Source organism: Arabidopsis thaliana, chromosome 3 (genome assembly GCF_000001735.4).
Source record: "Arabidopsis thaliana chromosome 3, partial sequence".
Taxonomy (NCBI): domain Eukaryota; kingdom Viridiplantae; phylum Streptophyta; class Magnoliopsida; order Brassicales; family Brassicaceae; genus Arabidopsis; species Arabidopsis thaliana.
In genome coordinates, this window is record NC_003074.8 from 10,916,532 (window position 1) to 10,944,305 (window position 27,774).

General features: G+C 34.9%; 3 protein-coding genes, 1 long non-coding RNA gene, 2 other non-coding genes and 1 pseudogene across 7 annotated transcripts; 5 read left to right on the forward strand and 2 right to left on the reverse strand.

Moving 5' to 3' along the window:
* Positions 1-1,019: 1,019 nt before the first annotated feature.
* AT3G28915 lies at positions 1,020-6,099 on the reverse strand (annotated as a pseudogene; the record flags this gene model as incomplete). The annotated part of the gene is made up of 1 exon: positions 1,020-6,099.
* Positions 6,100-8,176: 2,077 nt separating this feature from the next.
* On the forward strand, positions 8,177-9,282 carry MIF2 (mini zinc finger 2). Its single transcript, NM_202644.2, has one exon. It carries the CDS (start codon positions 8,483-8,485, stop codon positions 8,783-8,785), a length of 303 nt encoding a protein of 100 aa, NP_974373.1. The 5' UTR covers positions 8,177-8,482; the 3' UTR covers positions 8,786-9,282.
* Positions 9,283-10,456: 1,174 nt separating this feature from the next.
* Positions 10,457-11,634, forward strand: AT3G00510. Its single transcript, NR_143827.1, has one exon. It is a non-coding gene; the product is annotated as an uncharacterized misc_RNA (transcript).
* Positions 11,635-13,661: 2,027 nt separating this feature from the next.
* AT3G05595 lies at positions 13,662-14,097 on the forward strand. The gene is made up of 2 exons (NR_141187.1): positions 13,662-13,923; positions 14,021-14,097. It is a non-coding gene; the product is annotated as an other RNA (long non-coding RNA).
* A 2,337-nt stretch (positions 14,098-16,434) lies between these two features.
* On the forward strand, positions 16,435-16,527 carry AT3G28918 (uncharacterized protein; the record flags this gene model as incomplete). Its single annotated transcript, NM_001125262.1, has 1 exon — positions 16,435-16,527. The coding sequence occupies one exon, from the start codon at positions 16,435-16,437 to the stop codon at positions 16,525-16,527; it is 93 nt and encodes a 30-aa protein (NP_001118734.1).
* Positions 16,528-18,007: 1,480 nt separating this feature from the next.
* Positions 18,008-18,331, forward strand: AT3G00520. Its single transcript, NR_143828.1, has one exon. It is a non-coding gene; the product is annotated as an uncharacterized misc_RNA (transcript).
* A 5,442-nt stretch (positions 18,332-23,773) lies between these two features.
* On the reverse strand, positions 23,774-25,302 carry HB34 (homeobox protein 34). Its single transcript, NM_113813.4, has one exon. It carries the CDS (start codon positions 25,003-25,005, stop codon positions 24,067-24,069), a length of 939 nt encoding a protein of 312 aa, NP_189534.1. The 5' UTR covers positions 25,006-25,302; the 3' UTR covers positions 23,774-24,066.
* Between the last annotated feature and the right edge of the window lie 2,472 nt (positions 25,303-27,774).

A 27,774-nucleotide genomic window follows, 5' to 3' on the forward strand; every position in this document is an offset into this window, starting at 1 on the left:
AAATTTGTTTGATTTTATTTGATTTGGCTCACTACTATTAAATTACTACTATCTAATACATACATGGAAAAGTGTCAAATATTGTGTTGGTGTTTAGATGTTTTTTTTTTTTTTTTTTTATTAGCCAATGTACGTATGTACATATTATGATTTTTTTTTTCTAACAATTATATTTTATTTTTTTTCATTTGTATAATTCATAATGCTACAAATGTGATACTTTGGTCATGACACCACGAACAATATAAACCTAGCTAACTCACATATTGCTAATTAAATTAACATTATGGATTACGTACGGTATGCCAGAGAATTAAATATCATAATTCATGCACCGTAACAGGACATGTAGAATTGTAGAAAAAAGTAAAAATTTGAATATTTCAGATAAGCAACGTTACAATTGTGGAAATGCTTTATTATTATTGGTCATTAATTTCTGATCTCTATATATTATGCGAGTGTGGTGGTCCGACTATAAGTATATTTGTAAATTAATTAAAACACCAAAAATGGTTAAAAAAAAAAAAAGGATACATTTGCCATGACTTTTTAATTATTGATGTATTAATAAAACTCACAAAAAGGTTATGTTTGGCCTATAATTTCATATTTTTCATTACTACCTTATGAGTTATGGTGCAGATATGTGTCGTACGACTCCTAATTATTGTTAGACAGAAGCAATCTTATCAAATCAAGAGAATACATTTATATACACATGCATGCATTGCTTACGTCTTAAAATCTTAATTAATCTTCTTCTTTTTTTGAATGAATGTTAAATTTTATTCAATCAAAAACCTGTGGTACATTATATGTAACCTTTCTGAATGTTTTTAATTATAAAAATTGAAAGAAAACAGAGCTTGGGTGAGAAATACTTCATCGAATGATTTTTTTCTTCTTCCCATAATCGTGTTTATTAAGCAGAAATACTTCATAGAATGTTTTTAACATAGGAAGTAAGCATTGTACTTGTATCGAGTGCATCTACTACATATCAATAATCTTTTTTTTTTTTTTTTTGTCAAAAAACCAATTTCAATTAAGATTGAACCGGTGAGAAAGTTGGTATAGAGGCTGGTACAATAAATGCCCCAAGAGTAAATTTTGCAAGCGCATCTGCACGGCAATTAAGTGATCTAGAAACATAAGAGAAAGAAATTTCTTCAAAAGCCATAGAAAGTGAGAGGATATCTTGTTGAATCCAGTAGAGCTCCTTCGAAGAGGACTCTGAATTGAGAGCTTTGATGAGCAATTGCGAATCTGAAGCAAAGAAAAGTTTTTTGAATCCCAAATCGAGTGCTTGTTGTTGAGCAAGGAGGAGCGCCATTGCCTCTGCTAATAAAGGAGATCCGACATTTTCGGCTGCAGAACTACCTTGTCGATCTAGCTTTTCGAGTGGATTCAGGAAGATCCAACCAAAGCCCGCCTTGTTGGAACTTGCTTGCCATGCAGCATCCGTGAAGCAGACGATTGTATCAGGGGAAACATTGATCGATGGTGCAGAGATGGATCGGGTTGGTTGCTCAGGGGTTTGGAGCTGCGCTTCTTTTCATTCACGGGCTTGAGCTACCGCCTGAGAGAGGGCGTCGGGAATGGAGATCTGCTTTTGTTCAAAGATCCTTTTGTTTCGACAAGTCCAGATGGTCCACAAGATCCATGGTGAAAGAGGGGTCAACCCCAATCCAGTTGGGGGTAGGTTAATTAGCCTCCTTGAGCTTTCAATTCTCACTCTTAGACTTGTGACTCTTGAGGAATCCACAGGGGATTTGAAGGGAGCGGCTTCCCAGAGGTTCTTAGCAAAAGGACAATGGAAAAATAAGTGCAGAGAGGTCTCAGGTACCTGGCAATGGGGGCAGAGAGCATCGAAACTGATTCCCGGAGATTGCAAGAGATCTCCTACAGGTAAAGCTCCTGCCAACGATTTCCATAAGAAGAATTTGATTTTCTGTCCACATTGTAAATTCCAGATTTCTTTGAACCAGTTGAAGTTCTCAATTTCCCCGAGTGGACTCATAGTCCCCTTAGACATCATAGCGGCTTGATAACCGGATTTCGCAGTAAACTCTCCATTCTTGGTAAGGAGCCAAATAAATTTATCTGCTACTCTTACTTTGCTTGGTCTAAGTGCAAGGATGTCTTGTTCATATTCTGGAAGCAGAAGTCTGACTCTCTCTTTGATCCAGCTTTTTGTAATTGGACAAATAAGGTGGTCAACGTGAAGGTGCTGGCTTTCCTCTGGTGCTGGTCCCATGGGAGAAATCGATTTTGACAGCGAAATCCATGGTTCGTACCAAAGCAGAGTGTTTGAGCCAGAGCCTAAAGCTTTTCCAAGGTGCTGTTTTAACAGATCACGTCCAATACAAATACCCTTCCAGCCATGGGAAGCATTTCCTGGTGCTTTGGAGTCAAGAAAGGGAGTGGTCTTGCAGTATTTCCCTAACAAAATCCTGGCAAGAAGACAGGTGGGTTTTTGAAGGATACGCCAACTTATCTTAGCATGGAGGCCATCATTAAAGCAGGTTATGTCTCTGAAACCCAAACCTCCTACTCCTTTTGGCTGAGTTAATTTTTGCCAAGAGATCCAACACATCTTGTGTTTTTCTGCAGATGAGTCCCACCAAAACCGAGTCAATGCAGACTGAATCCGTTTACTCGGTGAGCCTGGAATTTTAAAACATGACATCGTGTATGTTGGCATCGCAGCAAGCACGGATTTCAACATAGTCGCTTTCCCCGCGGTGGACAAGAACTTAGAGGACCAGCTCAGGGATCTTTGTCTTATTCTGTCAATGATTAGGTTGAACATGTCTTTTTTCTTTCTGCCAAACATCTCGGGAAGACCAAGGTACTTTCCCAGATCTCCTGTTTGTTGCATCTCCAGAATTTGGTGAACTTTTAATTTTACTGCTTCAGGGGTTTTTGTTGAAAAAGTTATTGCAGATTTTCCTTTGTTTATCATTTGCCCTGATGCACTTTCATATCTCTTTAGGATGTGGAGTAGGGTGTAGCAGCTTTTCTCATCTGTTCTACAAAAGAACATGGTGTCATCAGCAAACAACAAATGGTTTACTCTCGGGCAGCCTAGAGCAACTCTTATCCCAGGGAGAGAGCCGTCAGCCTGTGCTTTGCTGCATAACCCTGAGAGAGCTTCACTACAAAGAATGAAAAGGTAAGGGGATAAGGGGTCTCCCTGTCTGATCCCTCTCTGAGGTAAGATACTTTCTTGAGCCGAGTTGTTTAAAAGAAAAGAGTAGGAGACAGAAGATATGCATTGCATTATCCAAGCCACCCATTTAGGGTGAAATCCCATTCTTTCCATAACCAGCTTGATAAAATTCCATTCAATGCGGTCATATGCCTTACTCATATCAGTTTTGACAGCCATGTAACATCGATCCTTTGCCTTAGATGTTTTAAGATAATGAAGTACCTCGTGTGTAATCAGTACATTATCAGTGATTGCTCTTTTAGGCACAAAAGCTGACTGGTTTTCTGAGATTAGGCCTTGCAGGATTGGTTGGAGGCGCTTTGAAAGAACTTTGGCAATGATCTTATAGAAGACAGTGAACTTTGTCCGGGTGAATGGAGAAGCAAGCTCTCTTGATTTCCTCGCCCAAAGGTACAGAGGTAAGTACCGTATTCATTTCAGCAGTGATACTTGGTTGAATCGCCTCATTGACCAGGTTAGCTCTGTCACATTCTTGAGAAGTAAACAGCGAAGTGAAGTAGTCAGTGATAACCCGCAAAATATCTGCCTCCTCATATTGGGGAATGCCTTCATTATTTTTTATAACTGAAAACTTGTTTACAGTAGTTCTGCCTTTTGTTATAGCATGGAAATAGCCCGAGTTTTTATCTCCCAATGATAGCCAAAGTTGTCTACTTCTTTGTTTCCAGAAATTTTCTTCAGCTTGGTAGGCCAACAGAAGGGTTTTGTTTATGGAGGTTATGAGGTTTTGATCATGGTTAGGGCTTGACATTGCTTCCTCCAGCTTTTTCCTATTTTCCTCAATGATCAATTGGCTGTTAATATGAGTCTCTCTTGTCCAGGCCATAATGTCTCTACGACATCTAATGATCTTTGCATCCACATCTTCCTGAGCATCAGCACTCCAAGCTTCTTGAATCAGGTCTCGAACTTCCTCATTCACTTTTAGTCTCCTGTCATAACGGAAAATACCTTTCTTCTTTTTCTTTGTTAGGTCTAAAAGGGTGATGATAGGTCTATGATCTGAACCCTCGAATCTAAGGTATTCACAGTGACTAAACGGGTACACTTCAGCCCAAGAACTGTTGGCCATGGCTCTGTCAAGGCGGCAGTGAACAAGGTGATCATTCCTCTTTCCCCTCCAGGAAAAGAAGTTACCTGAGTGTCTTAAATCATACAGGTCACAAGCTGCCATGAATGATCTAATGTCCACAAAGGTACCTTCATGTCTTAATGGACCTCCTTGTTTTTCCGAAACGTTAATAATATCATTGAAGTCCCCTGTTAAGAACCAAGGTTCATCACGAGAGAGGCCTTTTTCAGTGAATTGGTCCCAAATGATTTTCCTTTTTGACCTCTCAGGTTCCCCATAAACAAAGGTGGAATAAAATGATTTCCCAGCATATTTGATCTTTGTATCAATAAAATTATGGCAAGAAGAGATAATATTGATTTCAACTTCATTTTTCCAATACAGGGCTAACCCTCCTCCGCCAGGGCTGTGAGGAGAGACGAGGAAATGGGAAGGAAATTTTAACCAGTCAAGGGCTTTCTCTACTTTTTCATCCGGGTTTTTAGTCTCCATGAGGAATAGGATGTCTGGTGAGATGGTGGAGTGTATCTCACTTATCCGCCTGCCTGTTGTGGGATTCCCCAACCCACAACAGTTCCAGCTCAAGATTTTTAAGGAAGAGGAGGTGGTGGATTTTGAAAATCCACCTTTTTCATCACCATCGCAGGTATTGGGGGAGGGGAGCGGGTATAATCAAAAGAAGTAGAGGTTCTTTCCAAGGGAGGACGTCTTGGTCTGGAAGAATCTGAGCACTCCCGAGGGTTAGACTGAGATGGAGTTTTCTCTCTCCATTGCAGAGAATAGGATGGAGTTAGATGTCTGGGGGCTCCTCTGAGATGAGAAGAAGTTGGATGAGCTTTGCTATGGGATCTCTCCCGGTACTCCACTGCTCTATGAGGTCTACTAGGTTGGAAGCTTTGCCTTTGGGGGAAAGATTTAGAGGCAGACGTGTGTCGGGTCTCATTACGTGATGAGTTGCTTCTTCTGGAAAATTCTCGGGTTGGCAGGTAATTTCTTGCTGAGCCTTGTGAAGTAGTTCTAGGGGCAGCAAAGTTATCTTGAGGTGTGTAGTAATTCTTTGAATTCCCTTTTGACAGAGAACTAGAGACAGCTTGGGAGTGGGGAGCAGGAGTTTTGTCTTCAGCCACAGGAAGCAGCCCCGGGCAAGTCTTTTGGTCATGAGTGATTCTCTGGCAGTGTAAGCAATGGTTCTTCAAGTTCTTGTACTCAAGGCTAACCAGGGCCTCTTGGCCATCTGAGAATTCTACCACCGTTTCCTTTAAGAGAGGGTTAAGACCATTGAGGAGAATTCTGAGCTTTACAGAAGAAGAGGTGATCTCCATATCCATTATTTCCCCTAGATCATCACCAATAGCTTCAAGCATCTTAGGTTGCCAATAGTGTTTCGGGAGTCCTTGAAGTTCAATCCAGAAAGGGATCATGGAGGGAAAGGTATCAGATATTATAGGTTCCCACTTTTGGATAATAACCATCCATTGATCAAAATGGTAGGGTCTGTTCTTTAGGACTGATTGTAGATCCTCTTCATAGTTAAACTTGAACTGGAAGCATCCCTTACCCAGATCTGATCCAGCAGCTTTCCCTTTTAGGTTCCAGCGATTGGATAGGAAGGGGAACAGAGCCCAGAGACGTTGAGATGCAGGGTTGGTAAGGCGCCCTATGAGAGTCAGGGAATTTTCTTGAATAAGGTCTGAGGTATCCAACTCTGGGGCTCGGATTCTTCTACAAGGGGGGGGGGGGAGAGAAACCACGGGCAATTCCTTTCCCTTTCAGGTAACTGGGTATTCTTTTGTCCATAAAGGGAGGGGTTAACAAACCAGACAAGACAAAAGGGAGAGTTCCTTACAAGTTTGGGAGTTCAGTTGCAAGGTTAAACAGTTTTCAAAAGTTTACAAGGTTTAAGGGGTTTAAGAGGTTCAAAGCGGGAGGGGAAGAGGTTACCAAGTGCAGGAGTCAGTGAAACCAGAGCCGGCTGCAGCAAAGGGGGAGCAGGGAGATGGATACTCCGGTGATTTTGATGAGGAGACAATGTCACACAGTTTTGAGAAGTACGCCTTCATCATCATAGATAGGTGAGCAAAAGGACGGAGATGAGACGCCGGAATAACGGGAGATGAGGGGGATGTCGGCGAGGGAGAAGTGGGAGTTTCCAAGAATAGCTAAAAAAAGTGGGTAAGATCCCGTTTTTTTGAAAACATTTGCTTCATTTAGTTACCTCGAAACTCGTGCCTGGGAGAGAAACTTTTTTTTTTTTTCAGCCGATGTTAATCTCATGAAACAACGTTTAGTGTGGAACAATGAAACTACAACAGTTTTTTTTTTTTTTTAAATATATATTATAAAGTACCAACAACGTTTGGTTATGCAATTATTGTTATATACCATCTCATGATTTATGTTTATATCTAATTTGGAAGGAGAAAATATCAATGTATTTCTTATAAAAATATCAAAGGATTGACGGAACACATGAATAAGAAAATTTGATGTCTAACCGAAAAACGAATGAATGTATGCATGTGTAATTCAAAAAAATCGATACGTAACTGCAAAGGAGCAAGCGATCGTGAAGGATTGCGTTGTCCTCATGATGTACAAAATAGGTTTGGTAGCCCAACTTATCAGTCCCACGTTGTTAGGTCCAAATGTATATACATTTATACACACTTCTATTTTTGTTCATGACTATTCATCATACAATCTTAAATATATTGATTGGTACTTAGATTACAACGAAAATTGATTTTTTTTATTTAAATCCGTACAATTCCTCGGGTATACTATAGAAGTGGGTCAAGATATCACATAGCCGACATAATCACTTTTTGGTCTATGCATATATATTCGATCTCGATACCAAGTTCGATTCTTTATGATACGTATAAATAATTTTCGTAACCACCTGTCTAATTATGAAATAAAATAGAATGAAAGAAGGAAATAAAAAGAGGATTAAAGAGGATGAATGTTAAAGGGGGCCACCACAGTACATATTAGGTCTTAAAAAGACAAGCTTAGCTGTTTCCTTCCTTTTAAAACCAATCACTTTGTTTGGTCTTAAAGAAAAGCTTTCTCATCATTTTAGGGTTTTCTCGCAAAATAAATCGAACAAAAGTTGCATCCACAAACTTCCACACATAATTTAATTTTTGTCGTAATATATTTACTGTTGCAGGTTGTAATTCTTCATCCACTTCATTTTATTCTATGGCTTATGGTTATGGTTACTAGTTAGCGCACAATATATATTTGTTGGAATGTAAGAGTACGTATTCTGCGAAAGTGGAATCTAGCAGAAGTTTGGAAGATCCAAATACAATGTATAAGGGTGATATTATCAACTAAAGACGGGTGCCTAACTCACAAAGTGGTGGCTCCATGTCTCGTGAATGTTTTGTTTTTGTATCTCTGGAGTTATGACATTTTGGTCCGTCCATTCGGATCAAAAATCAGAACGATGACAAATATAATCTCTTTCTTAACTGGAGATCAGTAGATTCCAATTTCGATTCAGCATAAACTTATTCAATTTCTTCTAACCGGATGAGACAAGTACTAGTACGCATTATTGCAATATTAAAGTGTCTTAGTATTCCAAAAACAAAAATTACGATACTTTAAACATAATCTGAATTTTGTATAACATGAGCCAAAAAGAAAACATCCACCATATTTAGGTTGGTAACAAGAAAACAAAACTTGTAATTATAATTCAATGCATAGTTGTGGTCATTTAATTACAAAAGACAGATATACATATATGATATACCCATCAAAAACAAAATTCTGGTAGATTAGCTTAGTAGGTCTGATTGGTTGTGATGATGCATCAATCTATACCATGACATGTACATCTACACACACACACATATATATATATATATATATATGCAGTTGCAAGAAAAATATCTAAGGTTTGGTTGTCGATTGCTATCAGAAATGCTATAAATATCACATCTAGGGTTAGGGTTAACAACCGAGGTCCTCTTGTAATTGTTTTGATCTTTCACTCCCTAACTATTTCGAGCCGTAGAAATTAAAGTAAAAGAACAAAAACTTTATTATACATTTTTCTCTTCCTCTTTAATATATATACATTATTACAAGTTTAGATTTCATAAAAAAAAGTCAAGAAGAAGAAAGAGCTGAGACGAGAATTGAAGTGAGAAAGCATGAGGAAGCGTCAGGTGGTGTTGAGGAGAGCCTCGCCAGAGGAACCTTCTAGAAGCTCGTCGACGGCTTCGTCTCTGACAGTGAGAACTGTGAGGTACGGAGAATGTCAGAAGAACCACGCTGCGGCGGTGGGAGGTTACGCTGTTGACGGCTGCCGTGAGTTCATGGCAAGCCGAGGAGAGGAAGGTACCGTGGCAGCGCTAACGTGCGCCGCCTGTGGCTGCCATCGCAGTTTCCATCGGAGAGAAATAGAAACCGAGGTTGTTTGCGACTGTAATTCACCTCCTTCTACTGGAAATTAGATAAGAAAAATCTAGAGCTAGCTATGAGTGTGTTTGTGTGTTACATATACAGATGATGAAACTGAAAATATTTTATTTGCTTTTTTTTCTTCTTTAATATGAAAGGCTTGTGTTTCTTTGTGAATTTAAGAAGAAACTATAAGAGATTTATAGATTGAAGGTGGTGGAAGCATTGAAAGATTTATAATAATTGGATGCTTTTGGGGTTTGAGAATGTTCAGAAAAGGTTAGGCTTCTGAAGTGAAATATTAAGATTATTGTTGTTTTTCATGTATTATATTGTTTGATTTGTATTCTGGTTGGGTCATGTTATTGTATTTTGATCTATTTTGATTATTTTGTCGAAGCTGACGAAGCATGTGTGGTGTACTCGTGTTTCAATTCAATGTCGTCCACTCAAGACAATTGTTAAGTGTATTGTGAAAGGAATTTGTTACAAAATCAATATGTGTATTTACTGATAAATGAATGAATGAGATTGATTGTTCCTTAACATATATGGAAGGTTCTTCGCTTGTGATAAGGTAGCTGAATATAGTAACCCATTTATTGATTATCTCAATAACTAATTTAATTAATTATATATATATATATATGTATATATTAGTATAAATAAATCACTAATGATTGTAGTAAATATTTTTTTTGGGAGGCGATGAAAAAAGGTTTAAATTGATCCCTTTGAGACCACTCCTATAGCTTTATTTTTAAAAAATATAAATGGTGGAGTTAAGTCTCACACTATTTTCCATGATTTATCTTAAAATATTTAGCTTTATGTGAAGTGCATAAAGCTCAGATTTATGTGAAGGGCATGTTAACTCGAGACCGATTAGATTATTTAAGCTCAGATTTCTTAATTATGCTATGATGAGAACCAATATTTTCAGGGATATATGCCTTCCCAGCTTTTAATTAAAAATAGTATATATTAAAATATTCTATAACCTTTTAGCTTTAAGAGAGATTTTTCAAATTTTATTTCAGAGGATAAAAGATAGGCAAATAAATTTGAATTTAATTGGGAGGCGGAGGCCCACAAATCTAATCCTTGTTGGTTGCTAACTTGCTATGATGGAGAAAAATTAGATTTAGAACTAATCATACACGATAATGGCTTGTGGTTTTCTGATCTTTTGTTTTTTAGAAAATTATAATAAGTCGCATTTAATCTATCTAAATCAATACTCCCAAATAAAGTACAGTAAACCAACGAATAAACTGAAGAAATGCCAAATAAAATTAACGAAAAATTTACAGTAAAAGAAAGATCGGTATTATTGTCAAATTTAGTGTGTTAAAAAATTTAAAATTAACGAAAATAAATGAGGAAATTAGATGTCTTCATACGAAAAAAGTTGGATATATTTGGCTGGTTGATAGATTTGAAATGCCATGTGAAATGTATCATCATGAACGTACAATGTTAGGTATTTGAGTATGGAGAAAAACAATTCCTTCTGCATATGTTAGTAATATTGTGCCGAACTTGGTCAGGCCAATGTCGATTTTTATTTCCATAAATTATTTCATGTATAAATAAAACTAAATAATAAATAATAAAAATATATACACAATATCTTTTTTATATATTAGAGTAACATCTTATTATATAAAGTTAGGTTTCAAAGTTGCTAACTCATAAAATCATTACACGTGTAATTGATTGATCAACTTTAAAGATATATACAAAAGTGTTTGCTCCTATGCTTTTAAAAAGAGATGCAAACCCAACCAAATAATGAAAAAAAATTGAGAAGACAAAGATCGTATAACTTAATGAGAGGCCCGTTTATCTCATTCACACCCATGAAGGTGAAGTCTCAAACCAGATTTGTTTCAGTCTTCTTTGGCCTTTCCCCTTTTGGATCTCAAAGCTTCTCCTTGATTTTCCGTAGTCTCATTTTCATCAGTTCTAGAGTGGTCGGGTTGGTTAGGTTCCGTGTTCTGATTTTTTGCTTGCTAATTTCGTTTCTACTATGGAAGTGGTTCTGTAAGCTCATTTTAGTTCCCATCTCGGGCTATCAGTTTATTTGAAGGCAGTAGTCAAATTTTGGGTTATTTCCGAGGCTCATGTCAGTAGCCTTTCTTCATCACCAAACTGTTCAATGGAAGTATTAGTTGGTTGCTCGTAAGGAAGAGCTTTCAGTGTTGTTGCTTTGGAGTTCTTTAACTATTATTTCTTTACCTTTTCTTGCCTGGGCTTTTACGATGTGGGCTGGAGCAAAATCTATTTTTTTCTTTTTATACCTCTCAAAGATCATGATCATATATACTAGGAGAAGGTGTTAGAAGGAGTTAGATTGTTTAGGTTTTGAGTTATTTTTCTAAGCTAATAAGAGAGTTATTTTTATAATTAAAAAAGAATAAAAATTTAATGGGCTTATTCAAACTCCTATTTAGTATGATATTGTCCTCTTTGGGCTTATATGCTCAAGCCCGTAAGGATTTGTTATTGAGTTTCTTTCCAAAAGGCCTCATACTAGTTGCAGTTGGACTTGACTTATATATTAGAAACTCTTTTTCTAAACTTCCGATGTGGGACTTTTGGTTTGTACCCAACAATCTCCCCTTCAAACCAAAGACCACGAACTTGGGCCTCCTGGCTCTGATACCATTTAATGGGCTATCTAAGAACATTCCAACTCCCATTTATATTGTCTTCTTTGGACTTATATGCTCAAGCCCGCAAAGATTTGTTATTGGGTTCCTTCCCAAAAGGCCTCATATTAGTTGGAGTTGGACTTGACTTATATATTAGAAACTCTTTTTCTAAACTTCCGATGTGGGACTTTTGGTTTGTACCTAACAAAGATGTATTGAGAGAAAAAAAAAATGTATTGACAGAGAAAATTTCTAATGTTTTTACAAGTTCCTATGGTCAACGACCAGTTAACGTTGTCGTATGTTTAATAGTGACTTTCCAGTCACCCAAACTCTCCTCGACGACTAATTCTAATCTCATAAGTCATAAGCATGAACTTTAAATCAAAGGCTTGCCAAGCTTGAGGTCTGTGTATGTAATGTAACTAGAGACAGACACATTCTCAATAGCAAAGATAACCTTTTGTCAATGATGACAGATCATACTTTGAAAGGCCCATGAAGCACCAGTGAAAAAGCCTTCTCTCTCTGTTATGTAGAAAAGGTTCTCTTACTATGCATTAAAACCTGACTTTTCTCATCTCTTAAGACCCAAGCCTAGCCTGGCAAGGAATTCGTTTTAGATCTTGCAATGGCAATGTTTCACTTTAACCCAACTCTAAGGAGGGGGTTCCCCATAACCATTACTAGCTAGAGACATAGAAGATGAAGAGAATGCTGCCCTCGGAAAATTATACACATCAAAATTAGGAGCTAATTCTTTAGTCACATTTGATTCATGCATGTGAGCTAATCCACTCCCCCACATCACTAAAACTCTTCTCCACTGACTATTTGGCAAGAACTTTTTTCTTTCTAAGAAAAATAGGTTTTTGTTATTCCAAATCTTTCAAAAGATCCATGGAAAGGTTTTCCTGAACTGAGTAGGCCAAGTTTTATTATCCATGTTGATGAGAAGATGATACAAGTTTGAGAACATCAATCCCTTCTCATACCCATTCTACGGTAAAGGAAAACAAGACAAGCCTAAAGTTGTCTAGCTGCATGGCACTCAAAAAGCATATGATTGATTGTCTAACCCTCTTCCCCACAAATTTGGCATATTTCATCAATCTTCTTGCATCCATATATACGGTTGGCAACAGGAATAACTACACAAAAAACTTTGATTTTTGGGTCGGTTTGAAGTTTCCTTACCTCAGTTGAAGCTTCAAACTATTAACATCCTTGTTGTTTTGTTAGGCCAACCAATAAGCCGACTTAACTAAGAAATCTCCCTTTTTATTTTTCTCCACACCATGAAATGATCTTTAAGGCCACCTTATGTCCATATCTTTTCTAGCTTTGATTATAATGATATCATAGAGAAATAAGTTATCATAGAGAACAAATAATGCGTGTCAGGTTTTACCTTAAACAAACACAATTGAGTAAGCTGCAAGTGCACAAGTATATACTCGTATGTAATATTTAAGAGGATCAAAAAAAAAAAAGTTTAAGAGGATTGATCTCAAGCAGAAAGAATGTTACTTTATGAATCCGGCTGAGAAAGGATCAGACTAGACTTAAATAAAAGAAGTTTGTATTGAGGTTGTCACGAACAAAAATAATGAACGGTTCAATTTAAAACGTAGTTAAGATCAAATTTTATTAGCTCAATTGGTAAAGACCCTAGGTGAAGCTTAGAGGTCGTCGGTTCTAGTGACGTTTGGGACGAAACTAATATAACATGCTGTGATTTCGGGCCTAGGGAGATTACGGGTTTCGGTCCAAAACCTCCTGATATTCAAAAAAAAAAACAAAAAAAAAAAAAACGTAATTAAGAGATTTTAAGATAGTTTTTCAATTACTAAACAAGTTCTAGAACTTGGTCTAGCTCGGAAGACGAAATAACAACCATCCTATTTTGCAAGAAAAAATTGCATATGTCTCAACTTTCGTAAGCAACTACGGAACAAGCACACATTTCCAATACATGTCCGATCATTTCACTGCGACACCATAACTCAACTTTTGCAGGTTATATTGGGAGTCAGCTTGTCTAAGTTTTGTTTCAATATGCATGGTTATAAACAACATATATAATTTGATATGAATTAAAGAAATCTTTTTGTCTACTTTTTGTTTAAGATTTTAATAATTTTATTTTCTGTGTATATATTTTTAATATAATTTTTATGTATAATACTAGATAATATCCACGGTACCAGAAAGCTGTATCTTGAAAACCAATAATAAATCCTTTAGAGAGCCATTCTCTCTTAAGTTCACTGTCGTCTTGCTCAAGCTCTGGCCGGCGCGTGACGGCTCCCACATTGTCGGCGTCGGTCACGTCTTTCTGCTTTTCTTATCAGCTTTAATTTCAGTCTTGTTATAGTGGTTGTGGGGTGCGGAGATTAGTTGCGGTTTCTAGATCTGGTTGCTCCTTTTGGTGTAACCTCGATTAAAGCTTTTATCACTGGATCTGGTCGAGCTATGGATCTGGAAGATGAGTATGGTGGTGAGCTCGCTCTTGGGTGGAGTCCCTCCTCTCGTCACTGGATTCCCTTTTACCAGATATTTCTCGGTGATATCACTTTCTCCTATCTCTCTCTTTGTAGTTTTTTTTTTCTTTTTTTCTCTTTGTAGTCTTCTAGCTTCGGTTGTGTGGTTTTAGCTTGTTATGAGGCTGTTGGTTAGTTTTAAATGCAGATTTTTTCTGGCCTTCGTTTGGGGAATTTTTTTGGTTTAATACGAGTGTTGATTTAGTGAGTGTATTGAGGAAGCGGATTTTAGCGGCCAGTAATGTTTGGGTTTCTGTTTACTGCAAAGACGATGATGCCAGTTCTTTTAGTTCAACGGTTGGTTCGAAGAATAATTCCATTGTGGTTTGCTTGTTACTGTCTCAGTTCTGATTTTCGGTCTAGTTCTTATCTGTTTTCATGCCACTGCTGTGGAATGGTTATGGGTTCTTGTTAGCACCGTCCTTGTAGTGACCCGCGTAAGGACATCGGCCACGGGCAAGAGTCCGAATTTTTGAAAGTTGCCCGAATGCATGGCCAATTGACCTTAGGTGCCTAAAACACAATAGACTATCAAAGGGCAAGTTTGGGCAAAAATGGGCAAAAATGGGCACAAATAGGCAAGTTTGGGCAAGAACGGGCGAGCCGCGGGCGAAGTTTGCCCCACCGGGCGTTGACCGACCGTTGACCGCGCCTAGGACACGTGGCTCGGCTAACTTGGGGCCCAAGCAAAGTTGCTTGGAGCCGAATTTTAGTTCCTTGGAGCCGAAGTTTGGGTGGCCACGTGTCACTCATCCGCTAGAACGGCGAGCGTGTCATCACGGGTGGATGACATGTGGATTGGTGACTCGCCCATACTCATGACACGTGGACATGTTGACTCGCCATTCCCTTGCTATATAAGCCCAATTCGACTCCAATTTTTTTGTGAAGAGAAATTGAGCGGAAGTGAGAGGTTGCCGAGTTTAAACCGTCTGTTCGATTCAAGTTAAGGTCCCATAGCCGAAAACTTTGCCCGAATCGTTGGAAGCTTTCTGTTGGTTACTGAGTGAGTTCTAGATAATGGTTTAAGTTTCATAATCATATTCTCATGTATTCTTGATTGATTTCGTGAGTTATATGAATCGTGTGGATGGTTATATTAGATTGCATATGTGATCTTTAGATTCTTATGTGATGTCTTTTGGTTGAAGGGTTGTGCTGAGATATTGATGATTCTATGTGTTTGAGTAACCATGTCTCATAATATCTTGAATTGTTGGGTCTTGATGCGTGGTGCTCATGGTAGGAGGCAGAGACCATAAGCGTATCAAGATCGTGATATGTCTGGCCTTCGTAGTGAACCGTTCTATCGTGGGTCTTGTAACGTTGTTACTTGATCGCCATGGGTGCAAAGAACTCGGAGAGACGGGGCTAGCTACCCTGACCGAGTGTCTGCACGACGGTGTAGCGTTTGGTAGTGATGCTCCGGTTGCATACCTTTGTGGTTGTAACGGGGAGATCACGGGAGTGTGTGTGTTTGGTGTTGGGTTTGAATGCAACATATCATACCCTTTAAAACTTAATGAAAACTGGAGTCTTAATGCATTGCATATTTATGTAGTTGCTTCGGCAAGCTACCTTTCGTTGCCATTCTCGGTTGCGTGTTTCATGTTGGGTATTCGGGTTGGGGTAAGCTAATGCTTGTTGCAGGGAATCCCAAGCTGACTGAGTAATCTTAGATTATTCATGATTCTACTTGTTTTGCAGGAAACCCGTAGTGGGAAGTAGAGGGCGTGGTGGACAATAGGAAACCCGGAGTAGTTTTGTGCCTTTTGTAAAACAAGTATGTTTCTATTATGTACCATGCTTTTGGCACTAGGCCCTGGCCATGAAACTTAGAAATGTTTGGTAACATGTTGTGTAATATTTATACTTATGAAATAAATTGGGTTTTCTTGTACAAATTGCGAATAATGACTGATAATGACTTAGTCCGAGTCGGCACAACACTTAAATATCGCGAGGGTTGGCAAGCCTAAACGATGTTTAAGTGGGAGGGAGGTCGTCAATACACCGGCCAAGGGTTGGGATTGGTTCCCGAACCTCGGCTGGATATTGATGATCAATCTCAATGTGGCGTTTTCGGGGAGCCCGTGACTTATCCGGTCATAGAGCGTTTCGGGGGCGTTACAGTCCTGCCATTGTTTTGCCTCTCGCTCCTTATCGCTTTGTTTCAGCCAGCGGTTCCCTTTTGGTTCTCTCCCTAATTCCTTAGCAGAGGCTCTGATTTGTTGTTGAAGATGTGCTAGTTCTCTAAGTTTTTGGTCTCTTCTCCTTGGTGTTAATGTTGTTCGCAGTGGTAGATAGCTGACTTGAGCTATTGTCTTTCTCTTTTCTGAGAGCGGTGATATTCGAGTGCTTAGGGTTCGCTCCTTGTACTTTGCTTTCCAGTTCTGTTTGAATGGATCGTATTTTGAAGACTTCTAGCTAGACACTACTGTCAGACGTCGTCGTCGCATCCATAAGCATTTCGAGGCCTTTTCATGGTTTGCTTGCTGGGTTATGAAGTTCTTGGTTCTAGGTTTCGAGAGATTGGCTCTCTTCTTGATGGGAGGTGGTAGATGTTATCTTTGGGTTGGCCTAGGGCACCTTTAATAAATCTCTTCTACATGAGCTTCAAGAGAAGAGGTGTTTGCTTTCTTAGGTCTAGTGTGTTTCTTATGGTTCAAGCCTTTTTGTTTATGTTCTTAAGGTTAAGGGATTGTGCTCTTTCGATTCGGTTTGAAGTTTCTTGCTTTGTGGTTCTCTTATATTTAGTTTCCTTTCTGTAGGGCTTATATTTCCAGGGATATCTTGTTTTCCGCCGACTTTAGTTTCTGGGGATATCTTGTTTTTCCGCCAGCTTTAGTTTGTAATCTTCCAAGTATTTTACCAAGGTTTTATAAATCAATTTTCAGATGACAAAAAAAAATATCCACGGTACCCTACAAGCATATTTTTATTAAATATTTTTTTTTTATAAATATATGCTTTTGTTTTGTTTGATTTAAATGTATTGTATACCGTGAGACGATATTTAATAACTAAAATATTGAAATTTTAAGTTTTATTTATTTTTTTAAATTATTTTATTTTGCTTAGTATTTAAGATTTTATAATTGCATATAGATTATTAGTTTTAGGATTTTATCTGTAGTATATCATCCTCTATTATTGATCCAAACTCGTCACTATATAACTCCATCTCGTAAAAAAACATTTTTTGTCATTTTCGTATAAAGTTCAAGTATTTAATATATTTTAAAACTTCATAAATATTTTAATATCGATCCAAACTTCATATGTGTATTTTGATTATTATATCTAGATATTTACTCGTAGTATACCATCCAATATTAATATCTTATTAAATATTTTATAGTATTTAAACTTCTTATAAATTCTAATAAAGTTCAAATAAATGAACACTATGATCAAAGAACGATGTATATTTGGTTAGTTTAGATTATTTCTAATTGTTTAGATTTTCTCAAATAATATGTAATTAATATGTGCAAGATTAAGGCAAATAATTAATTAGGAATTGTTAGTGGATAAAGTCGATTTGTAATTTTTTAAAGACAATATTTTGTAAGGACTAAGATTGAAAATAGTAAATATTTGAGTGATTTTTCAACCAAAACTTCTACCAAAAATGTATATATAGATCATATTCATAATATCTTATGTAATAGGAGATATGCCTTTTATTCAAGTGGTTAAGTACATTTGATTATGCCTTTCCCATCGAAGTTCGATTCCAGTAAATCATGTTATCCCGTGTAGTATAAATTGATGGATCGAGACTTGTCGATCCAAAGATGTAAATAATAATATATATCTTATATAATAAACGTGTAACCGAATAAAATGGTGTTTTAGGCGCTAAATATTGATTTAACGCCTACTAATTAGGACACTTTGGTTTCTTGAAATGATATAAATTCATTTATCTAACACATAAAAAATAAATCTGCCTATGGTCAGTTTCAGTTTTTCTATCAATGTGTTTAACCTCTATACCAAAAATAAAATAAAATCATTTTCAGTTTTTTTTTTCGAATTCCGGTCATAATTATTTTCAAAAAACTGATGTAAAAAACTTGATGGTAAATTCTCACTCTTCCATAGATGGAAAGTTATGAGTGATGGTTCTCGTTGGTCGATTAGTCTCAAGATGATGCAGTGTGAAGGAATCGAAGTATGAAGATTTGGAATTCCGGTCGAGTTTGATAGTTCTCCGAAGAATACTTCCATTTTGTTGACTGAGATTTATCTCCGGTAAACAAAGAAATTTCCTCAACTAGTTCCAGTGGTACAATAGAAGGGTCGACCCGGTCGAAGCTTTGCAAAAATGATGATGGAACTTGCTCGCGAAGCTTAGTCGGTGAAAAAGATGCGTTGAATTACAGATCTGCTGGAATGTTGACACGTTGCTTACACGTATTGTTTAATTTCAGTTTTTATCTTTAGTGTTTTGCAACTTGTAACTGGGCCTGCAGTTGTACTTCAAACTTACATGTTATGGGCTTTAATATATAGATGGATTGACCACAAAAAAAATAAATAAATATATATATATATTCTCATAAAAATGTTATTTGGAAGGCTCCACAACCACAAAAGAATTTTGAGATCAAGCTGAGCATGCACATGCCTCGATATAAACCGAATCGATTTTTTCGAACCGAACCGCGGTTCAGAAAAATTGGTTCGAGTTCGGTTATAGTAGGTTTACAGATTAGACAACATATAAATTAGCTTTGATCAACCATTCGGTTTGGTTCGACAGCGGGTAACCAAATGGTTAACCGAAAATTGTAAACCCCTTCACCGGTTTCATCTGCCACCATCCTCGGGCTGCCGTTTCTTCACTATCTCACTGTCTTCATCTTGAACCGCCAATTGCAAAACTCTGTTCTTAAGGGTTTGTATTTTGTAGAAGTAGAAAAAGAAAGTGATGAAATGTTCCATTTCATTATTGTTTCATAGGTTTTGTGCAAAAGAAACCCCTTAAGTTATCCATTTTTGTAATTTTACCCTCTACATTCAAAAATGCAAAATAATCCTATGGAATAAAAAATACAAGTATGCAATATACCTCATTTTTACAACTTTACATATATTGTAAACGTTTTCACGATCACGTACATGTGTTTTTAAAAATTCTGAAGATATCATTATATCATTGAACTCCCCATCTCAAAGATTCCAATTTGATATATTATTTATCAAAAATTTTAAATAATAAAAAGACTATATTGCATATTATTTTTGACTTCATATGATTATTCTGTATTTTTAGATGTAAAGGGTAAAATTGAATCATTGTCATTGGGCTTGGCTCAATTTATCATGTTCTTTTTTTTTTTTTACAGCAGCCAAGAAATAAATAAAAAAACTTTGGGCCAAAACCAATCCATTGGTTTGAGAAAATTGAACCAAAGTCAAAGTGAATTAACTGTATTTTAACCAAAAACAAAAATTTCAGTTAATTTTGGTAACAAAACGAATACCTGAAATAAGACATCCGAACAAAACCGAACCAAAACTTTTTTTTATAGTAATTTCGTTAGGATTTTTCAAAAACAGAAAAACTGAATAAACCGAACAATTTTAACCGAATAAACCAAATTTTTAGCCCTTTATTGTACACTACCTATCAGCAAGTATATATGACCCAATTTTTTTCTTGAAGGATCTTCATTATCAAATTATTGTAGATGATTTAAATAAGAATTAAAAAACAAAAAAAAAAACAATGGATGTCACAACTTTTACTCTCTCCTTTACATAATATAAGTTGTTATAGCTATAAGTACGCATATTAAGAATATTTTCGTTTAGTCAATCATAAATGAAACTGTAAATATAAATAATTATAAAATATTAAAATAATATATAATTTACATTAAAACTTGAAAATAACTAATTTTAAAACAACTTATATTATGAAACAAAAAAATTTATCCAAAACAACTTATATTTCAATACAGAAGTCTCTCGGCTATTAAGAAAAATATTATGCTTATGTCAACAAAACAAAATTTTATTTAGTTATCATGAAGTAGATTAAAGGTTTAGTATCTTAAAGAAATATCACATTGGAAATTCAAATCTTGCCAAGGCAAAAATAAGGTATAAGTGGTTTAAGAAACAGGACCACATAAAAGTGAAATAATCTTTAATTATTCCCAAAGGCATTTCAAAAAAAAAGTCTTCAAATTTATTTCTGTTAAATGGGAAATTTATTTCTGATAATATGATAAGTAAACAGTATATTTCAAAAAAGTTGAGTTGAATATAGGCTTTGAGAACAAAAACTAATTGTATTTATTACATAAATACAAATTTATTCGCTTTTTAATATGACAAGGTCCACAACTAAGATTTTTCGTTACATCAACAATTTCTGAGGTTTTGTATTATTTAGAAAATTTAATTTATTTTATCTACCAGTAAAGTTAAATGACTTTTATTATATATAATATTCTGTTTGTGTAATTATATGGTCCTCTAATTGATTTTCAACTAGGGGATGTTATCAAGATAATGCTCATAGGTCCTTTTTTATTTTGTTTTCTTATAATACAACAATTTTTTTTAGAATACAAAAGGAGTGGGAAAAAGATACACAATTTGGTCTTTTGATTCTCCAAATCTCAACTTTCTTAGAATAAGCTTTTCCAGTTTATGCTATCCCACTTCATGCATAACTTCGTTTTTTCGTTTTTCTTTTTTTACATAAAGTGTTGCAAGACATTTTTCGATTTTTGTTTACGAGAAAAGAAATAAGACTTACCTATCATGTGGTACAAATGTGAAGACAAGAACCAGAAGATTTTTTCTTTGTAGCATTATTATTGTTAAATTATGGGTCATTTGCAAAACTAGCCATATTTGATAATTTAATTAAAAATAAAGCATAATATACATATAAATTAAAAAAGTAGCATATAAGGGTTGTAAAAAGACAATTTTGGTGTGGAATAATTGGTGAGAGATGATTTAGTAACACTTCATTTAGTTTTCACCCATTTTTATGTTTTTGTTATATATCTTTTCCAAAAAATAGATTCTAATTCTGAAATTTATGAGATGAAAATTTATGTTTTTTTCTACATACAACATAGTTTAAATTTTAAAAATCGGATTTGTATTTATAAAATAGTAAATAATGTTTGTAAGTAAATTTATATTCTACTATTTATGATGTATAGAAATAAAATGTTGTACTATACTATTTTCATAAATTATTCGTAATTCAATTTTAAGTTTAGAATAGAACAAAATATTTTAAATTAAATAAAGTAATAGTGGTGGTAGTGGTGGTGGGATAGTAATTTAAGTTGCAATAATAGCTACGATAATCGTAAGAAATAAAATATAGACGATCTAAATGACCGAGTTAAACCGATATGATCATCATTAAAAAACTATACCCTAAGAGATACAATATTGGGAACCCAAGCAAGCGTGGTAAACTGTTGTTGTGACATAGACAGTAGCGATGGTGGTGGGATTGACGGTAACAATGGTGATGATGATAACGATTATAGTGGTGATAACGGTAAAAATGACGGTGGTAGTGGCGGCAATACGATTGTAGTGGCGACAATACGGTTATAGCAGTGAGACAGTGATAAGGTAATGGTGACTTGGTAGTAGAGATAATAGTATAATAATATAGGTGATAGTTATATTATAAATTTTATTATGTATAATATTATTTTTTTAGAATAGAATAGAAAGTACATATAGAAAATAAAAGTAAGAGACATTAAGAGAGAGAGGGAGAGAGGGAGAGAGGGAGAGAGGGAGAGAGGGAGGGAGGGAGAGAGAGAGAAAGAGAGAGGGAGAGAGGGAGAGAGAGAGAGAAAGAGAGAGAGGGAGAGAGGGAAGGAGAGAGGGAAGGAGAGAGGGAGAGAGGAAGGAGGCAAAATTGTGAATAATACATAAAATATAGAGAATATGATTTTAGCATTTTAAAATTGTAGAAACAACAAAAAAATTAGAATAAAATGAAAAAATATATAAAAAAGAGAGTGAATTAATTGAAAACACCAGAACTAGTATTTTAAGAATGTTCATAATTCATATTAAAAAATATGATAAATAGTTTTCTGCAAATCGGATTCCATCAATAATTTGTGATTAGTAAAACGACTAAAATTTACATCACAAAATTATTTCAGTATATTCCACTAAAATTAATTTATAGCGGAAATTAGGTCATCTATGTTTCCAAAAAATAATTATATAAATTAAAATAAGAAGTAGGAATTTTGTTAGCAATAGTTACGTCAGGAATAATTCAAATTAGTAAGTGGTGCACTGTGCACATGGTATATGGCAGTTAGGGCCATAACCTCACCCTGTGTTAAAGTTTGTCCCTACCACGAAAAAGAGATTTGTGACTTCACGAAATCTGTAAAATAATAGCAAATATATATTAATTTGTTTATTAGCATAAATTTAACAAATTCTATTTGGTGATAACGTAAAATATATATATATATATATAATGTATAGATCTTTACCAAAATCTCTCTCCATATATATTGAACCAACCCTTAGTTTTGACCCAAAAACCCCTTAATTAGTAAAACTTATTAAAAACGTAAACCATTTTTCTTAAGTAAAAACTTGAACCTCAGATTTTTTCGATAAATTTCTGTAATCAAGTGAATTATCACTGTTTAGATTTTTATTCTATTACAACATCATTCAACAAATAATTTGATTTTCTAAAACCATAATGATAATATAATCCAAAATTTTCTTTTTTTATAAAACATAATTAATAGTACTACCTATTTAGTATTTACAAACGAATGCACAACAAACAATTCTATTGTAATATAAAATTCATTGCATATATTCATTCATAGGTCAAATTTAATTGACAATTCACATAGAAACCCAGATATTCTATCTACATTATATTATACATCTTTAGATAGTTTTATCCATAAATCTAGCTAATTAGACAAAACGTATTCTCTAAGAATTAAATCCTAGACACCAAAAGCATACTACATAACATATTTTGTGCTTTCTCATGCAATATTCTAATCTAATTACAGTTTTATTAATATTTTATGTTTGGTAAGCCGACATTTATTAATCACGACTAGTATCTAATTGTCTTAAGCCTATCGCATAATCACGGCTGCATTTCTACGTTTCCCAGTTAGAAAGTTATTTAAATTATTCGTAAAGTTAATGATTAGTTCCACGCCCTAAATTAACACTATATAGCACTTTAATAATAATAGTTAGATCCCAATTATATAATATATACTTATTTGTAGTTTGCACTTTAAGAATATCGAACACTTGAGCATATATACCAAAAACGGATAGTGGGAATGTAAGGATGATAAAGAAATGGATTAATGAGGAAATTAAAATGAATTATCCGATGAATCTTTTGTTAATTAGACACCAAGATAACTAATCATTGCAAAATATATTATTAGAATAATTAATATATAAAACAAAACCTGTCTCTTTTCTCAAAGAATAAAGAGAGATTTATGAAAAGGACACCTAGATCTTAGTTTGATCGCATATTAAATTAAGCGACAAAGTACTCTTCAAGATAAGAAACCATCAAATAATATTAAATAATTAACTAAATTGCAATAGTTTATTTATGTTTGGGACTCACATTTTAGGGTTCGTTTGATTACCTAAATTGACCTATAGTGTTGTGACTAATTCGGGTGATTAGTTCATATAATCTTTCCATTAGTGGAAAAGTATTATGAAACCTTTGGGAACGTTACAATTTAAAAAGACAAAATGCTTTTAAGATAAGAAGCCAAAAAACATATTATTAAAAAAAACATTAAAGTTATAAAATTTTCCTCATTAGGGTTCATTAAATTAACCAAAATTGACTTATTATAACATAATCCAATTTGTTGATATAAACTTACTTTAAATGGAAAAATAAGACAACGTCGTGGTAATGAAATTATAATAAAATTGGAAAATTAAAAAAGAGCTAAAAGAGTTTAATTAATATTAATAAAACGTATTAACGATAATAATACCAGTGCTTACTCTCTATGATCTAAAGCTAAAAACAAAGCTTAAGCTTCCATTATTATAACTCTTTCCCTGCAAAACGACATGATGTTTTCTTCTTCACGACGAAGACGACGAGGCGTTTACGTTTCCGCCACCATCAGCTCCTCCACTATCACTCTCAAATCTCCCACCACCACCGTCACCGTCGTTAGCTAAACCGCGAACTCCATCATCGTTACTGTTCTCGCCGCCGATACCGTTATCGTTTCTCTGCACGGTGGTTGCTCCTCCGCCGGAGAATTTGAAGGAGTTTTTGTTATTATGCATCCAAACTTTGAGAACACCTTTATCAACTCCGATCTCACGGCAAAAATCACGAACTTCGTCTTCGTCACGTTTCTGAATCTTCCAACCGATTCGATCGGCGAATTCATGCATCTTCTCTTTCTGATTTGAGCTAAACTTCGTCCTGAATCGCTTCCTCGAGCCAGGCGTGGCGGAGAGATGGTTAGCCGCGGCGGCGAAGTTTAGATCTGAGAACGGTGCGGTTTTATTATTACCGGAGAGAGCTAAAAGCATGTAGGAGGAAGAGATAGGCGGCGGAGAAGATGAATTAGGACTACGTGGTAACGGAGGAGCTAGCGGAGGAGGAGGATGATGACGGTGATGAGGCTGATACTCAATTGCGGCGGTTGTTGTTGAAGATGGAAGAAGAGACGGTGGTGGAACGGCGGAGGAATCGTCAGTTTCACGGCGGTGGAAGTTACGGTGACAACCACAAGCTGCACACTTGAGAGAAGTTGGATCGGAAGGTGTTGACGAAGGAGACGGCATAAATTCGCCGCAACCGTCAAGCGCGTGACCACCAATCGCCGCCGCGTGGTTCTTGAGACATTCTTTGTAAGTGACTTTGTTGTTGTTGTGGTGGTGGTGGTGGTGGCGTTTGATGATTCCGTTACTGAAAGAGATTGGTTTAGCTGGTTGGATCCGGGTCGGAGTTTCGGATTCGGGTTCTGGTGATTTTGGAGTCATATCCATTGATCTAACTTCAAGCATCTTTATGTTTTTATTTTCTTGAAAAAAATCAAGAAAATATTAGGGTTTATGTTAAGCTTACAAAAAAAGAAAAGTTTGATATTGAGAAATGAAGAAGAAGATGGATAAAAAGAGATTAAATCAACTTTTGAAGATCATGTTTTTTGTAATAAGTTTAAGAAAATAAACTTTAGAGGAAGAAGATGTGTTATAAGATGATGATAGTGAATCTGCTCTGGTTGATGAATGTTGCTAAGAGAGAATAAAATAATTTAATAGGGAGAGATATAAAAATGTTAATAAATGTGAATAATAAATATATTTAAAATAAAAGGACAGAGCTTGAAGATGTTTAACAGAGAAAGGTAGGGTTTGATGATTTAACTATGGTTAAATGTATGGTTAAAAGTGGGACCTGTAATAGGGAGTGGGGAAATATATATAGAGTAATAAATGTCTTAAACCTAAAGACAGTCCAATTATAATTAATATTCTCATGCATTGTGACACTTCTTGTTTTTTTTTGAAGTTGGCTTCTTTTTACTTTATTCTAATATTTGTTCCTTCTGTTAAAATATGTTTAGCATTTTGTATATTTGACTATTACAATGTAATTACCGAACAACTTTGTAAAAGTTTACTTATACTATTAGGTATTATTGTAAACTAAATAGTTGTTTTTCACAAAATAATATTAAAAAAAATACTTATTCTGTTTTGTTGTTTAAAGATTTTTTCCAAAATAAGTATTGTTCTAAATTTTCAATGTAAAATCTATAAAGTATGAATCAGTTTGGTTTTTAAAATATAATATATATTAATAATTTATATAAAAATATTTAAAACGATATTATTATGAATGGAGGAAATATATGTTACCAGCAGGTAACTATATTGAAAAATGAATAATCTCAAATAAATTCAGTGGTTATCATTTGAAGTCATTCAGCCACCTTTAAAATAAATTCAGCCATCATCAGTTAAGGGGTTGATTGGTTCTCCTTCTACTACATGCAAACGCATCATTTACATGTGGTAACAATTGTTAGTGATTGACAATAATCATATAAATCGCGGGATACTGCTCGGATCGCTCGATATCAATACATTTCAAAAACTCCTTCCCGCAAACGTTTGTAGTTGTGGATGGTAGCGGTTGAATTAAAATATTAAAATAATAATAAATAATCAACATATTTGTAATTAAGATAAATATATATAATTCTGTATATATCTTTTCATATTTGTATCTAATCCTATATATTATATTTATTTTGGATCTTTTTTATTTATTTAATTATTATTGCATCTAGTCATAAGATTTCTGCAAATGCATCTATTTTGAAACGTTAAATTAGTCGTTTAAAACGCTTGAAACCACAATATCTCGCTTCCGCAAATTTCCGCAACCGCAAGCGAAACCACAGCCCCGTCCGCTGCAATTAAACCAGTCATGTCTTTAGTCATATGCAGTTAAATTCTTCGGTTACCATAAATAGATCCTATATCAAATTCGGTCTTTTGGGTTTAAAACTAAGACCTAATGTCTAAAAACTACCGTCATTCAAGGTCATAGACTAAAATCTAAATTAGTATCGGAACTTACTAAATATATGTAATTTATATTTATTATTTAAAATATTCAAATTTTGATGATTCTCTGTCATGTGCGGTGGTGTGTACAAACAATCAAGCAAACGCCATGGGCCAAGGCCAATGTGTTCGTACCAAGCGACCATCGCCGAGAAAAACGAAGTCGGTGGCCAAAGTTTCTTCTGGGCGATCACATCAAGAGCATCACAACTTGCTCCTTCTTTCGAACAAGCAAAATACGGCTAAAACCAAAAAAAATAAAGAAAAACATTTCAGAACAAAGCCAATGATGACTAAACCATAGTGATGAGAATAATCACTATACAAATGAATTGGCAAATAAGAAGGTCGTATTGTACGCATGTTTTTGGATTCTGAAATCACAAATTATTTTCCAACGAATGATTGCATCATTGGACCGAGAAATTCAACCTATCGATCGGTAACCAAACACGAAAAATATGATCCTTCGATTTTTTTTTTTAATTATCTCTCAATCGGTTCGTACACCACCATCAAACATCAGTTAAGTGGTACGTGAAATATTAAACCACATATTACGTCCGATATAACAATCTTTGCCTTCTTCGTTTTTTGTCACAAATAAATTATGTGCATCTATGTGTATTTTGAATTTCGTACTACAAATATTTCTGTACATGGATTAGATATACAGATTCGGTGCATAAAAATTATGGTTAATGATGTCTATTATGAGAATAAGATGTATATTATGTTGGGGACTAAGTTTTCTTTATTGTTTTTTTTGTTTGATGATAAAGAATTATTCTATTTTCTTGGTCGAAAGAATGATGGAACCACATTTTTCTAGATCAGGAATCAGATTATCAGAAGAAGATAAAACAATATTTTTTTTTTGTACGTTTATTAGCTATAATGCATTAGTTTCTAACTGTGGCTATTAACTTAGACCGCGAGAGATTAAGAACATATTTTTAGCTGACCCGAACCAAATTAGTGATATACTGTAAAACGATTTTGGACAAGTTTCAGTGGCCCAATGGACTATATTAAATTACTATATTACTCCATCTTAGACAATTTTTATTGATGGTATCTTAACATAACTATTAATTAAAAAATATGTCTTATATCTAACTAAAGTGTTTTAAAGTCTTTTAAATAAGAGATTTTTGTTAGTTATAAGCTATTATAAGACATTATAAGACATGTCTC

Coding starts and splice junctions, on each gene's coding strand:
- HB34 (NM_113813.4), bottom strand. CDS start 25,005: ATGCTTGAAGTTAGATCAATGGATATGACTCCAAAATCACCAGAACCC.
- MIF2 (NM_202644.2), top strand. CDS start 8,483: ATGAGGAAGCGTCAGGTGGTGTTGAGGAGAGCCTCGCCAGAGGAACCT.